This window comes from Lissotriton helveticus, chromosome 11, assembly GCF_964261635.1.
Source record: "Lissotriton helveticus chromosome 11, aLisHel1.1, whole genome shotgun sequence".
Classification (NCBI taxonomy): Eukaryota; Metazoa; Chordata; class Amphibia; order Caudata; family Salamandridae; genus Lissotriton; species Lissotriton helveticus.
In genome coordinates this window covers 232,820,071-232,836,154 of record NC_136072.1, presented here as the reverse complement: position 1 = coordinate 232,836,154, position 16,084 = coordinate 232,820,071, and the positions used below count along the sequence as shown (strand labels likewise).

The 16,084-nt window shown below is 40.5% G+C and overlaps 1 protein-coding gene across 2 annotated transcripts in view; it reads left to right on the top strand.

Annotated features, from left to right (window-relative positions):
• The window catches only part of LOC144792790 (von Willebrand factor A domain-containing protein 5A-like), a 305,281-nt gene that overhangs the window by 274,761 nt on the left and 14,436 nt on the right, over positions 1–16,084 (top strand). For both annotated transcript variants that reach the window (XM_078667987.1, XM_078667986.1), the window contains one exon: positions 7,473–7,609. In XM_078667987.1, the coding sequence (XP_078524113.1) occupies positions 7,473–7,609 (137 nt within the window). The remainder of the gene's footprint in view (positions 1–7,472; positions 7,610–16,084) is intronic.

Genomic DNA, 16,084 nt, shown 5'->3' with positions numbered 1-16,084 from the left:
TTGGCTTTTGTAGTTTGGTTTGCCCTGTTCCCATCATGCACTGGGACAGGAACAGACTAATTTGCATACAGCCAGGTTCTGAAACTGGGATGGTGCAATGAGCTAAAAAACGGTGTTGGATCTAGCCCTGATCTTTTGACTGGGTGAGAGTATTCTGCTTAATTCAGAGACTCTGTCCCTCACCACCCCTTGTTGTAAATATTTTTGTCCACCCTAAGCGTGGAAGGGTATACTCAGACATGAGTCCCTTGCTCATTGCACCATCAGGATTCAAGCAAGCCGGGCCGAAGACGGCTGTAATGCCAGAAACCGGTCCCCGGAAGCTTGTTTCCTTCCCAGTGTAAGAATTGGCTTTTGTAGTTTGGTTTGCCCTGTTCCCATCATGCACTGGGGCAGGAACAGACTAATTTGCATACAGCCAGGTTCTGAAACTGGGATGGTGCAATGAGCTAAAAAACGGTGTTGGATCTAGCCCTGATCTTTTGACTGGGTGAGAGTATTCTGCTTAATTCAGAGACTCTGTCCCTCACCACCCCTTGTTGTAAATATTTTTGTCCACCCTAAGCGTGGAAGGGTATACTCAGACATGAGTCCCTTGCTCATTGCACCATCAGGATTCAAGCAAGCCGGGCCGAAGACGGCTGTAATGCCAGAAACCGGTCCCCGGAAGCTTGTTTCCTTCCCAGTGTAAGAATTGGCTTTTGTAGTTTGGTTTGCCCTGTTCCCATCATGCACTGGGGCAGGAACAGACTAATTTGCATACAGCCAGGTTCTGAAACTGGGATGGTGCAATGAGCTAAAAAACGGTGTTGGATCTAGCCCTGATCTTTTGACTGGGTGAGAGTATTCTGCTTAATTCAGAGACTCTGTCCCTCACCACCCCTTGTTGTAAATATTATGGATGAACTGGTCTGGGATATTTGCTTATGCTTTTCCGCCTCTCCCTCTTCTTCCATTTCTGGATTGGAGGCTAAGACAAACGTCTCTCTCCCTCATCCTAATAGCTCCCACTTGAGCTCATCAGCCCTGATTCACAACGCTATTCAAACTGTCCATACTTCGCCGCTAGAAGCTTTACCTCAACCCGTACCTTCTCACTCAGAACCAAGGAGAAGTCGGGCATCCAAACCCAAGGGAAGTCAACCTTGTGATTTGGCTACTGAGGTCATAGAATTTGGTTACCTCAATCGTCCACCTGAATGTATGACGATCCTCAAAGAAGCACCTGGGCCTGCAACCAGGGCATGCTATGCAGATAAATGGAAAATATTTGTCTTTTTACTGCCTTAGCAAGCACATTGATCCATTTAATGCAACGGTACAAAGCATTGTTTGCTACCTTCTACATGTACAACTCTCTTGCCTTGCCTTCATTTCAATATGCTTACATCTAGCTGCAGTGGCTGCTGATCTACCAAACAAGCAACATTAATCTTTAGTCAAACTGTTAGTTATTAAAGCCTTTCTGGAAGGCCTTAAAAGAGTAATTCCACCCAGAGTTCCACCTGCACCTACATGGAATCTCAATATTTATTTTTTTCATCTTTTTATCGTAACAGAGCAGTACAAATAGTTTTACATTGTCATTATTAAATACACAACCAAGCATTATTACACTTTGTCACATGGCATCCTTTTTAATCATTGCTGGGTCCCAGGCTTTTTTGCCCACCGTTATATTGATGTCACCCTCCGTTAGTCTCTCAATGAATTACCGAAATAATTGTTTCACCATCTGGAGGCGTGCATGGATTACCCCTATATTTGTTCCATTTGTTCCAAATTATCTCCCATGTTTTCGGGCACCCTCTTTTCACATAGACTGCTTTCTCCACCAGCAGATACCAGTCCATATCTCTTTTCCAGTCTTGGAGTTTGGGTGGGTGGATAGCCCCCCAGTGGCGAGCTATATTGCGTTTTGCCAGCATCAGGTGCAGAGTTACCCTGGTTTGGTCTGCTTCTCCCAAGTAGGTGTCTTTCCACACATTTAAAAGGCACCACTTAGGCAAGAGAGTGAGCTCCTCTCCCACCACCCCTTGACATGCATGACACTATCGCCTGCCAGGATTCCTGAATCTCATGATACGTCCATATGATATGAAAAAACGATCTCACCGCCCCCCACACACACACACACTTTGTTACGGTTTACACCCACACTGCGGTCCATCTTCACCAGTGTTGTGCAGGATATGTATACCCTATGTAATATTTTGAGCTGAACTAGTCTGAAACGATGGAATTTCAATATTGTTCTCACCAGACTAATGGGTCTACAATTTGAACCATTACATAATTGTTCCCTGCAATTTCTATTTTGGAAGGTCGCCTTTTCAATTGCCTTTACTTCACTTAGTCGAGTTGAGGAGCTCCAGGCACTAACCTTAGAAGAGCCTTCCTTCCAACTACACAGGGATAGGGTGGTCCTTTGCAGCAACCCAGAATTCCTTCCAAAGGTGGGCTCCTCCTTCCACCTAAAATCAGTTGTTATCCGTTTTCTTTCCTCATCTAGACTCGGTTGCAGAAAGGCTCTTCACACCCTAGATGTTAAAACATTACATTGACAGAACTAAAGATTTCCATATAATCAAACTTTTTACCCCCTCACAAAAGAAAGTCCATATCCAAATCAGGGCATTTCTTGATGGAGAAGTGAATGCAGGCAGTTGTGTTACGCCAAAGCTAAAAGGACTTTATTTACACCCCCTAGAGAACACTTTACTGGTAAAATAGGGGCTTCCGTGACTTTCCTGGGCAATATCCCAATAGCTGACATATGTATGGTAGCTACATAGACTACATCACTCACTTTCACTAAGCATTATTGTGTGGATGTTCTAGCACGCCAACAAGCTAATGTGGGTCAGGCAGTGCTAAGTACAGTTTTTCAAACAACTGCAGCACCCACAGGTTAGCCACCACTTTTGGAGGGCACCGCTTTACGGTCTATGCAAAGCATGTGTATCTACAGCCACACATGTCTTGAATGAATTATGTTACTTACCCTGCAAGCATCTGTTCTTGGCATGGAGTGCTGTAGAATCACATGCAACCACCCTCCTCCCTGGGAACCTGTGGTCGTTGCAGTTCCTTTTACCTTTTCATATTCATGGAAATCTCTTTTTCTGATACTTACACTCTATTCTCACCAGCCTGCAGGAAAACAATTTAAGAGTGGAGTTGATGCCCATGCGCATTATCTCCAAGAGGAGGAGTCACTTTACCTCGTGAATTGAAAGACTTCTTCAAAGAAAAACAACTTGCACGCATCCGGACCCAACACTAGATGGCAGGAGTATCCAAAGCATGTAAATCTACAGCACTACATGCTAAAAACAGATGCTTACAGGGTAAGTAACATAATCCTACCAAAGTTAGGTAACTCTTTTTTGTGTAACCATTTAGATATGTAAGTTCTCATTAGAGGCTTCAGATTTCTGCACCATCCCACTATTGGCCCAATGTTATCGTTCACCTGGATAAATTCCTTATTACAAAACGCCTCTCAAGGTTCATATCCTTTGAGATGCTTATGCTAACAAGTTCTGTAGGGCTCTTTTTTGGCCCTCAACAGCAGACATTTGTCTTTCTGACTTAATAGGTGCCAGGAACAGTGTCAATTCAAACTATTTATGTCCTTTACTAACAGTAGTAGATTAAATGATTTAAGCAAATAAAACAAGTTTCTGTTTATACAGTTTCAGAAAAAAAACACAGTTACTTGATTAGATGAGCATTTTGTGGTAGTGAGATCCAGGTTTGCGAATATATGTTGGAAGCTTTGATGTGTTTTTTTAAGAAGAAGAGTTTTAAGGACAGGGTGGCCTATATGATTTTATGTAAACCCTCAGAAAGAATGAGGTTGTTACCATGTAAATGTGCACCCCACTTGGTATAGTTTAAGCTAAGCAAGCAATTTTGAACACACTTCTGCTTTATTATACATTTATCTACAAGTGAGTGAGAGGGTCAAAACAGAGACTAGCTCTAGAGATAAAAAGACCTGTACCATGGTCTGTGTCAAGGTCTTTTGGGACCAACCAAAATATTAGTTTGTCAACCACGACAACATTTACAAAATCAACCCACTCGCAACTAAATGTTAGACCACCAAAAGAAAGTCAACTGCAGAATGCTGAGCAGGAAAGGCAGTCTAGATCATTGCTTCCCAAACTTTTTAGTACCATGAACCAATTTTTAGAACAACAAACATTTGCGACCCACCTAGCTTTAATGGATGTAAGGCTGGTAATTTTTTTTAATGTAACTAAAGTGTTATGTGGTAGCGCACTGTCATTCTCAGACAGCACGTTATCCATTGAAATGGCCACTAAATTTGTGCAGACATACAGTTTTAATAATAAAACTATATTGCACACAAATGACAGTACATGGAAATTGGGTTTCCGTGAATATTTAGCATTTATGCATCACCACATAAAGTGTCTTGATTCGTTTTGATCCTATCAAAATCTTTGATTCCATCACACTTCAGAATTACCCAAACAAATCTTAATTTTTGCTTTCCTAACTACTGAACGTGTACAGCTCATTTACTGGTGTTTACTTGTTATTGTGTGGTACAAGCAAATGTAATCTTACAGGCTTTCCTTTTACACTTCCTCTATCTCAGCAAGATTGGCACGTAGTTCACTTTACTTGTCTTTCTCTGACTGTAAACTGAGATTATTTTGTAAACACGAATCCCCTTGTTAAAAATAAATAGCAATTTGTCAGAAGACAGAGTCTGACATTGGATCCTTGTTTTTGAAGCACAGCAAATGTAACCTGATGAATACAGCATTAAAAGGCATCTTTATTTATTGTTTGGACATTCGTGAGCTACCAAAAATCTGCTCACAGTTTGGGAAACCATGCTCTAGAGTATTTTGACTTTACAAACTTGGAGCTCACAAAACTGTACAAGCTAAGGAACCGAGACTAAGATGCATCACACGTCTTCACTTTTTTCCGAAAGACAAATACCACAACCCTTACTGACAAACCTAGGAAGCGAACATGCCCCTCTATTGGAAGAAGGCACATTGAGACAAGAGCAACAAAAAAATAAGAAAGGAGAAAAATGAATGGACAACTAGAGACACCAAGATGAGCAATTTTAAATATAGTCCTTTAAATAAGTTGGCTTCGTCTGGATTATTTTCTCCTTGGCAAGATAATGATCAACTGTGCCAAGTACATTCCCATCACGCTTGTTCTTCCACTTATGATAGCCTAATATCTGACCTCTCCCGAACATTGGTTTGAACATCTTGATCCATTGGGGTTTTGCACAGAATAGCCACACCACTCAAATTCCAAATTTGCACATCTGCTGTTTTACAGCATTGTTAAACTATTTTACTTCTGTTCATGGTTCAGTAATTTTGTACCATGACCTAACCTCCACAGGCAAACAAATTCTAATACAGTCACCCACATTCACTTCACAATTCTTGACAGTTTTTTTTACACCTCAGAGCACTGCTTTCTTTCCACCATCTTCATCTCCTCAGACTCCACTCACTCATAGCTCAGTAATACCATCACCCAACCATTGTTCCACATCGAGCATCTTCGAACCGTTTTCGAGTTGGACGTACAATCTCTGAAGAGCTCAAATGGAGTCCTACCCTACCTGTTGGCACATGGTGTGAACGTCAATAAGCAGCAAGCTGATTCTGCTCTTCGTTCTTCCAGAACAAGAAATAAACATGAAAGGGTATTTCTATGCAGTCATAGAGTTCAGTAGTCCTGGGTAAAAGTTATTAGGCTATGCAAGGGATTGTATTTTGGGTTAGCCCTACCACAAAGAGTTGGGAATCTCTCTGGATCTTAATGCCCAACCTCAAGTGTGTGTGAAGCAGCTGGAAGACGAATGTTAGGATTTTGCCAAACATTTCCCATATTTAAATACAAGTAGGGCTGTTCTAAAATGTATATACACAGAATAAAACTGAGAGAAAGTGCCATTTCTGTAGTTTCCAAGGTAAGGAAGATGTCTCTAAATGTATAATATTTTGTGTGTAGTAAACTAAAGTGGCAGGGATAATAACACTGGTCAAAGCCACCAATTGCTGGCTTCTGTTATGGTTGTGATGACGGCAAGTAGGCAGAATTTACCTCTTCAGGAATTCTTGAAACACCTGATCAAATGTCCATTCGATGGAAAGAGGTTTCGTGCTTCAAATGATGCTTGAACACACTTGCAGAAATCCACCCTGATAAAATTGGGCAATAAATATGGCATTCTATTTGCAAGCACTTGATGTAGATTTTGCAGTCTGTACTGAGCATTACTCTGTTTCACCTTATATGTCCTGGACATCGAAGGCCTACCATGCCTCTTACATTGAAGGTGTTTTATGTAGACATTAGCACTGGGTCCATTTCCTTATGTCCTATCTTAAGAACATACTTGAGAATGCATTGGAACTTACTGACTTAAAGTTCTTCTCTGACAGTGGATGTTGAGCACCTCTGAATATGCATCCTGTATCTCCATGACTTATTCCAGAAAATAGAATCTTCTTAAAGTTCCAGGGATGCCATGTTCTGCTCATCATATGCCAGTTCACAGTCAATAAGCCCTGGGGGTTTGTGTGGGATAAGTATATACATTGGTGATCTTTACCTTACTAACATTCATTGGGCATCATAGCTATTCTTGTAAGTTTTCTGCCTCAGCTTCTGGTAGGCTTGATTTGTTGACCAGGAGCATATTTAAGTGCTGTTTCCTTCTTCGCATTGGCTGCCATTGATAACAGTCTTTCCCTAAACACTAGCATCCCAAATAGTAGCTTTTGAAAGATGTTCATACTAATGTTCAGGAGAGGTCGGATATTAGGCTAACATAGGTGGAAGAATGATTGTGATGGGAATGTACTTGGACAGTTGATCATTATCTTGCCAAGGAGAAAATAATCCAGAGGAAGCCAACTTATTTAAAGGACTATATCTAAAATTGGTCATCTTGGTGTCTCTAGTTGTCCATTCATTGTTCTCCTTTCTTATTCTTTTGTTGCTCTTGTCTCTATGTGCCTTCTTCCAATTGAGGGGCATGTTTGTTTCCTAGGTTTGTCAGTAAGGGTTGTGGTATTTGTCTTTGGGAAAAAAGTGAAGACGTGTGATGCATCTCAGTCTCGGTTCCTTAGCGTGTACAGGTTTGTGAGTTCCAAGTTCGTAAAGTCAAAATACTGTAGAGCATTGTTTCCCAAACTGTGAGCAGAACTCCAAGGGGTGAAACAAGGTTGAATTGGGTCTAGTCAACACAGCTCACAAGCTGCACATCTTACATGCAGTTTTTCATCTGGTTTGTATCTCAGGTTTGATGGGTCCGGTGAAATTTTCCATTGTCCTTTTGTATACCCATCTCAAAGGGACGATTTAATTTGCAGGAATGTTGTTAAATTGGTTCATATATGTTAAATATTGGCAACTGCTCTTCTCTTACAATATGATTTCTCTCTTAGTTGAACAGAAGGAGACAGACTCTGTCCTTAGACTTATTTCTCTGCAGAATGCTGATGGCTCCTGGTGCTTGAACACAGATTTTGCGTCTGCCCTGGGAATACCTGAAGAGAAGCTCGAGGCAAATAAACCTAACAAGGTAATAGTCAGTGGAAATATTGATTTTTGAGATTTTGAAACTTGAAATTAGTTTCTCCCTATGAGTGCAAGAGATCCTATCTCAAGCATGAGAATAACTTCCATCTGGGAAAGACCCGACGTGAACAGAAACATTTTTGTGTTCCAATTACTTTTAAAAGGAAGAAACAAGTAAGTTGCAGATACAATACAATCAACAAAATATGATTGCCAAATGTGTAAATTGATTATGTTCTTCAAATAAATACCAATTTCCCTAGGTAGCACAGCCTAATTGGTCAATCGATTACCAAAAATGTACTGAGTTCTATCAGGTCTTGTGTCTCTTGGATATAAAAATTCCTTCTAGAATTAACTGTTGACCATATTTAGGGACATGTTGGACTGGATTTTTTTTCTGACTTTGTTTGAAAGTTTTTGAGAACATTAGGCTTGTTTAGTCAAAGTGATGTCAGGGATCTAAATGAATGTGTTATATCTGTACAGGTTTTGCTGCTGTTAGGAAATTCAGGTTTTATCAAAGTTTGTGATCATATTGTTTTTATTTATATATAATTGGTCCGTCTTTCGTTCTATGTGGCTTGAGAGAGGAATGTAAAGATTTTAGCGTGATCACCAGAAGTGTTTCTTTACAAAAATGTCATGCCTCCTATTATATTCTGTCTTAATTGCAGTAAATATAGCCCCCATATTGACTGTTTTATTTGTGTATGCTGTATTCTGACAAAGTTAACCTTTGTAACTGTATGCTTTGTGAACATTGCAAAGTGAGCCGATTCTTGACACCGTTACCAGTATGAAGTTAAAATACTAATGCAGTCATTGCAGTGTTTATTCGGACATGAAAGTAGTACCACTTCGGCAAAATAAACTAATGTCTGAAAGCATTCTAACTCAGGCAAGGCCAGTTTCATGATTTCGGAGTTAGTTTGCAATCTGGTGATCACCTAAATGTTGAGTTTGGAATCTATTAATTCCGCTTCACCTAAACTGAAAGTTAATCTTGGTGAATGTGGGTGTTCTTTCACTCGTACAGATTGTAAGTAAGGGCCATGTAAGCACTTTAAAGTCAAGTTGAGTTTCTTTTAGATGACTCTTTCCTACTGTCAATCGATGGAGCTTTAACAGGGCTAGAAAAACAGATTACATTTTATGCTATCTGTCCCTTTTTGGGCACTCTGGGCGCACCATTTAATAAACTGACAACAAGCTAAAGACATGGGTGTAGTCTAGTTAGCACAATCAATGTCTCAACTACAACTTTTTGTGTCAAACTGTGGAGTACGCCTCATCTGGTGAAGGCAAAGGGATGACGCCTGGATCATCTTCTTAAATTGAGCAAACAAGCTCACTTTTTCATTCCAGGTGACTGCCAGCTTAAGGCATTCTTTGCAGAAGGATTAAACATATCTGCAGGTTTTAAGATACAATAGGAGTAAGACAATTGTGAGAATAAGTCTCTATATCATATTTGATTTTCAGACCCTAGAATAGAGTATAATTGAATATTTGTAGAATTATTGGCAAAATGAAATGAAAACATTCATGTGTCAACTTGTCAGTAGAGATTAACTTTTTTGTCACAGTTTCTTAAAAAGTAAGCAAATAAAGGAAAAATAATGATAACTGATCCAACAGAGGTAGAAAAACTTGAGTTTTACTGGCACACTGTACAAATTCAATTCCTGGTTCATAATAAAGAACTGTGAAATTATTGAAGACGTCCCTTCTAAGCAGGCAAGATATTGTGATAGAAATAGTGGTATAAAATTAAGGGACACCCAGAAGATTGAAACATTAGTTTTATAGTTAGCATGTATGTTTGATTTATAATAAATGATGTAACAGTAATTACTGTATATTTATAGACACTTACGTGGCATGAACCAATCTAGCAAAGGGGAATGGCTCAGTCAATCATAAATATTCATCAGGGGTTACACATTTTAAAATCATAAAGAGGACAAAACAAAATTCAAAGAATTCATTCATTGTATGTCAAATGTAATTTTATGGAGAGACAAAAAAAACACACACAGAGGTAAAGTAAATATAGCATGGTACTCTTTCATTTTTTCCCCAACCTACATCCCCTCATGCGATTAAGACTACAATTGAAAAAACGTTCTGGTAACCTATGTTTAAAAACATAGCACTTAAAAGCAGCATATAAACAAGGAGTCTCCTAATAAGGATTCATCATCCCTCCCTTTATTGCAATCACAATTTTATGTACTTGTATTATTCAAAATGCGCGATGAGTAATATCAAAGCCACAATGGCGTTTTAACTTTGTACTTGCTGCGAATACCAGTAGTGTAACTGAAAGGAGACATCACTATTAGGCTAACCTCTACTTGTTAAAGTGTGAGAGATCTTTATTCATGTTGTCTATGTTTATGATCGGAGTTTAGGATACATCTATTCGAGAAAATATGAATGGTACTGAAGAAAATTGGTAGTTCTTTTTGCATAATTACCTATTATCAACCTCCGCATTTTCCTGTTTAGATTGTATAGTGCATACAACATGAAGATAACAAGTGGTTCATGATCTTTTGATGGGTTCCTTTGCAATTACATATGACAAGGAATCTTGTTTGATCCATCCTCAACATCCAACTTCCAATATACTTATCCAGAGGCAGCAACTCAAATCTTAATTTTGCAAACACATTTTTTTGCAAATTATGGCTTGATGTCATCTAGTTAGGGCTCCTCTTTTAAAATACTTAAGGCTATAAACAATCCACATTGTACTGAGCCCAACTATGATTCACCCAAACCCATTTGTTTTAGCTATTTTCATAATTGTTTTTCACACTAAGATAGGATTGGGACGCGAGTGCATTATCCCTATCTTACCTAACATAGACCTCCAGTTCACAGACCAAGCAAAGCTAGACTCTCCAACAAAGTGGAGTATGCACTAGTATACCTCAACATGATATGGGTGTACATATTGACACACACCAAAGCTGAATTCAGAATGCCTAAGGTTTTGTATAGCATTCTTGTTTTATGAAGCTTACACTCAACTCTAGCATAAAGGAAACCCTGTAGAAGTAGGAATAAATATTTATTGATTAAGCTTTTCTTTTTTATCTCTATTTTTCTTCAAGAGAAGGCTACATGACTAAGCAATACAAATAGTTGGTATTCTCTTCATAGAATGGCCATTCCTCTTGTATACCCTTGAGACATGAATTTGAGTTTCATTAAAAAATCTGCCATTCAATATGTTTTCGTTAACTAATCAAGGGCCATATGTAGGAAGCCTAATTGCGCTCGCAAATGCTGAAATTCGCAGAATTTCAGCATTTGTGATCGCAATTAGGGCAGTGTGCTATGTAGCACACAAAAACCCACATGCAAAATAAGGAATCGCAAAATGTTTGATTCCTTATTTTGCTATTGCATTTAAGGAATCGCAAATTGCGATTCCTTAAATGCAATGTAGGAAGCACCCAAGTTGTGCAACTTTTGGCTTAAGGAATCGCAAAATACCACCAACTTCAGGTTGGTGGTATTTTGCAATTTCTTAGATAAATGCACTTTTTGGCATTTTTCAAAAAGTGCCATGTGGGTCACATACATGCCCTTAGGGCATGTATGTGGGCCACATGTGCACACATGTCAATTTCAGGGGGGGTGCAAAAGGGTGTCCTATTGACACCTTTACAACCCTGAAATTGCATTCTCAATTTGCGATTCTCAATTAGAGAATCGTAAATTGAGAATGTCTTCCCACTCATTCCTATGGGCCTTCTAGCCCATAGGAATGAATGGGAAGGTATTCCTTATTTACGAATCGCAATTTGCGATTCGCAAATAAGGAATAAGTGGGATTCGCAATAAAATTTGCTAATCCTACCTACATTTCGTTTTGCGATTCTCTAATTGCGATTCCCTAAAAATCTCAATTTGAGAATCGCAAAATGAAAATTACCTACATATGCCCCTTAATCTATTTGTTGACTTTGAAACCTCAATACATTGTTAAAATTGCTATCAGGTTTAAGTATTCCGTTCAGATGTTGGTGTAGACAAAAAAAAAGCACTCTTACCTAAGTATTTATAAACATTTGGCACCTAAACACGTTTTAGTTCATATGATGGTTTAAAAATTCTCTTGTGTTGCGAAACAACAAACATTTTATGGTGATTGATAGTCAAGCTATTAAAGTAAGTAGTACATGAAGGGTTAAACCATGCAGAGTTTTGTCAGTATACTAGCTTTGTCATTTAGTGAATTGGGCAGTGAAAGTGTAAATAATGAAATCACATATATTGCCTACATTATAATTAGGATGCTCAAATCAGCCACTTGAAGAAGGAGCAGCACCAGTGCTTTTCAGGGTGTTTTATAAGGCCTGTATATTACCACATTCCAATTCCATCAACTTCTCTCAACTTACAAAACAGTAATCAGTAGAAATGTGAAATAAAGGAGTTTAATCAGCCTTTATGGTTGTTAATGGTAAGATCAAAAGACACTAGAGGGCTGTCACCGATCCAGTTTCTGACAGTCTTCAGAATGTGGTTTTCTTAAACACATGTGGTGGAGAGGGCAGAATCTACAAGGACCCAAGATGGAGGTGCCATAGAAAGGTCTGGTGGATCGGGAAGACCCTCAAGTTCATAAACCCTGACTTAGGGCGGTGGCGATCCCCGTACACTACATGTTGGGGGCAGGAATCTGACCCTCTGGGATTCACCATCTGATGTTACCAGGGCCTATACTGGCCTAAGCACAAGCCTGGTACCCATCAGATACGGCTCAGTATTGGTAGTACAACCCTGGATTTGTGAGCCGCATGCACAAGTAGTGACAGTGGACACTGGCTGACTGACAGTGATAATCATGGTGTTCTCTAGCACACTTCATTGGTATGGCACCTGTTAGCTAGAATCTATAATACTTCAGTGGAGGTGAACCTTGAGAGAGACAACACGATGTTGTAGGTGGTTTTTCTCTTCCCCTCTTTGTTGTTAATGAACACCGTCTACATTGTTTTTGGGAGAATATATCCCTGATGCCAGCATCTGATAGAGGAAGCGTGAAGATATTAACAATTTACTGACACCTAATACTTCCTAACACATGCTTCCTGCATGATCAGAGGCACACATGCTAGGGCAGTGATTCAGCAGGAACATACAGGGCCTCGCCCTGTCATACTGAGATACTTCTAAATGCCAGTAGACACCTCATCGCACTTGGTGGCTAGGTGAGACTGATTGGAATACTGATCAGAGAGACTATTGCTTGGAATTCCCTCTTGGTGTCTCCTTTACCTTCGGACACTTCAGATCCTGCATGGTGGTGCTGCAGAGTCACTGTGGTCTTTTGCTTTCGGTTCCACGCTAGATACCACATCTACATGTTGACTGACTTGTTTGGAGGCAGAGACTTAAGTATATAATCTCCTTCTGCTACTGCTCATTAGTGGCTGCTGCCCATATCAGTGAGCTACTGCAAGAACACAACTGCGTGCCCTATTACTATTGGTGACTGTCAGAATTCATCATGTTAGGTCAGCTCAGTCTCCTACTCTCATGTCCATCTCAAAATCCTCCAGACCATTGACTTTCATTGAAGCTTCCTCAGGGAGCGTGACACATACATCCCTGAAATATGCTGTCATGTTCTATGTAACGTTAGGCACCATCTAGAAGAAGATCACGTCATTTGATCTTTTTGATTTCTTTGTTCTAAAGGAAATGTGTAGAAAATGCATAGTTAAAGCCACATACTTTGCAGTGATAGAAAGTTCCTATGTGTTTTTTTTTACCCGAGGCTTGTCTGTATGTAGATTTAATATTAGACAATCAGTGACTGAGATCATGCTATTTGGTTTCTTATTTGACTCATCTCACAACTCTATATAACGCAGCTTCTCTTTTCTTTCTTCTGAAGAAAAAACATCAGTACCTTACTAGTTATTTGCCTGCTTTTGGCTAACCTGGGAGATTTTATCAAGTACCATTTTGTAGAGGTCATCAGGCATTCTATATGGTTACATTCATTAGTAAACCTGGCTTTGAAATGAAGTGCTTTAAAGAGTCTGATTCCATGAAGGACCTCATGTTGATACTATTGTCTGTCTACGTGCTTTATGCTACTTTAATTTTACAGTAACATACTCTTTTAGAAATGGAGTTTCTAGTTGGCTAGGGTATGCACCTAAGCCAGGCAGAACCCACCTCTCTAGTCAGGGTAAATAAGTTACACACCAAAGATATCCTGTGCTCATGCTCTAGTAAAGGTGGTGCAGGTCAGGCTTATAATCAGAGGCAATGTGTAAGGCGTTTGTGCAACACACACAAATATTAACCCAATGTATACACCACAGGTTTAGAACATTTGGCAATTTCTTATAGGTAAAATAAAACCAAAAGGACAAAAATCCAGTTCGTAGATTCAGAGATATTCACTTTTAAAGGAATCAAAGTAGTGCTTTAAGATATACGAGTATTGGTAAATACTTTAGTCCTGGAAGCCAGCATGCTTGCTGTAGGTCAATTAGAGTCCAACTGTGGGTTTTGTAGTAGGCAATTTGAAAGTATGCGAAGCATAGCACGGTACTGCTGGGACCTCTCTGGTCCTATTCAGTTAATCAAAATAAATCCCTGTGACCCTCAGTCGTAGGCTAGGGCCAGCCGCTTGTGGTTAGGGCCCGCTCGAGTCTGGGATACGGACAGGGTATGCATTGGAGGCATCCGCAAAGTGTCTGTCCCCACTGTGAGGAGCACAGTACAGTGACGTTGGGTCCACTCGGGTCCAAGCCAGGCAACTAAATAAATCACTTAGGCACATGGCCATGTTGCTGGGCTCAAGACACCTGGTCAGTTTTGAGGACATTGAAGCTGCTCTTGGGGTTGCTTTGTCGCTGGTGGTGTTCACTGACCCTGAAACACGGTGTCAGGCTCTGGCTGCTCCGACAGGGTGGGGAGTAAATACAGGCTCCTCCGAGGACGCCCTGCACAAACACTCAGCCGCACGGTAGCCACGCTGAAGGAGGTTCCCGAGGTGCGGTGGCAGAAAAAGAAATTACATAACTGGAGAGGATCTCCATCGGTGATCTTGTTGTCCTGACAACCAGTTGCGAGGGGGCTTTCAGCGCTCAGGTGCTGAATCAATACTCTCCCGCCACAGGAATGTAGTCCCAATAGACACACACACAATTATTCGTAAACCACAACAGGTAGTCCAAATATATAAACAAAAGAGTCAATCTGCTAACATTGTTTTAATTGCAATGAAGCAAAGCCAAGAATTTGGGCAACAATTGATATTACAAAGATAAAAACTTGTTGGTTACCGTGCCCTGGGAAGGGGAAGGGGAATGTGCAGTGAGTATAGGAAGGGGTAAGTGACATAGAAAAAAGGGCCAGAAGGCCACACAATGTTAGATAAACAAATACTCCAACTTAGATATAGATGACCATAGGTTGAATTATAACCTAAAAACAACAGGCTTCATGAGTGTAATGAATAACACAAATATTGGAATGAAGCTGGAAACACAGGAAAATAGTCAGCTAGGGAAGCAGTTCCTCAGAACAGTCAGGCATAGCAACATGGCAATCCTTCAGCACAGCAGCCTTTGCTCCAGTGTAACTTCTTCTAGGTCCAGTAGTATACTAAAACATGGGGTCAGGGCCCCAGTACTTATACTCAAAAAAGTCTTAGATGAATGGGTGACTTCAAAAGGAACCCTTGCAAGTGTGCAACAATCCCTTTCAATCTAGCCCTTGTTCCAGACTATCTGTGAAGGGTAAATCAGCCTTTTGTGTGAGGGCAGGACCCGACCTATACAAATATGATTGTGTCCCGCCTCTCCCAGCCCAGTAAGAATATCTGTATGCAGATGAATGCAGATATAGCCCCTGTCACACCCAGCCCATCCTGTGTTGTTGTTGTCTGGAAAGTATGCACCAAGTGTAGTTGTCACCCAGCCCTAGACGTAGGAAGCCGGGTTTCTATTGCAGTAACCCCCCACCACCACTTTTTACCGGATTTTTGATGTACTTTTACTTGATGTGCCCTGGGTCCCTGCCAATAAGGTTCCCAGGGCCTGTGTTCTTTCCCAAAACTGTACCTTTGTACCCTAAATTGGCACCTCTCTGGCCACATGCAAGTTCCTTGTAAAATGTACCACGGGTACCAAGGGCATTGTGACCAGGGAAGGCCTCGAAGGGCTGCAGCACACACTGCCATTGCAGGTTGCGTGTTTTGGTGCAGAGAAAAGTGAAGAGTTGACATGGCACACATTACTGTGCGCTATGCCTGCCTGTAACCCACTGCCTATGGTATAGGTAAGACATCCCTCTAGCTGGGTGCACTGTACCACTGGTGAGGGTACAGTTGCATGAGCACGGTACCCCTACAGTAGTGCAGTAAAGCCATAAAGGGTATATGGTCTGGGAGTTTGTCATTACGAACTCCACAGCACCATAATGGCATCACTGA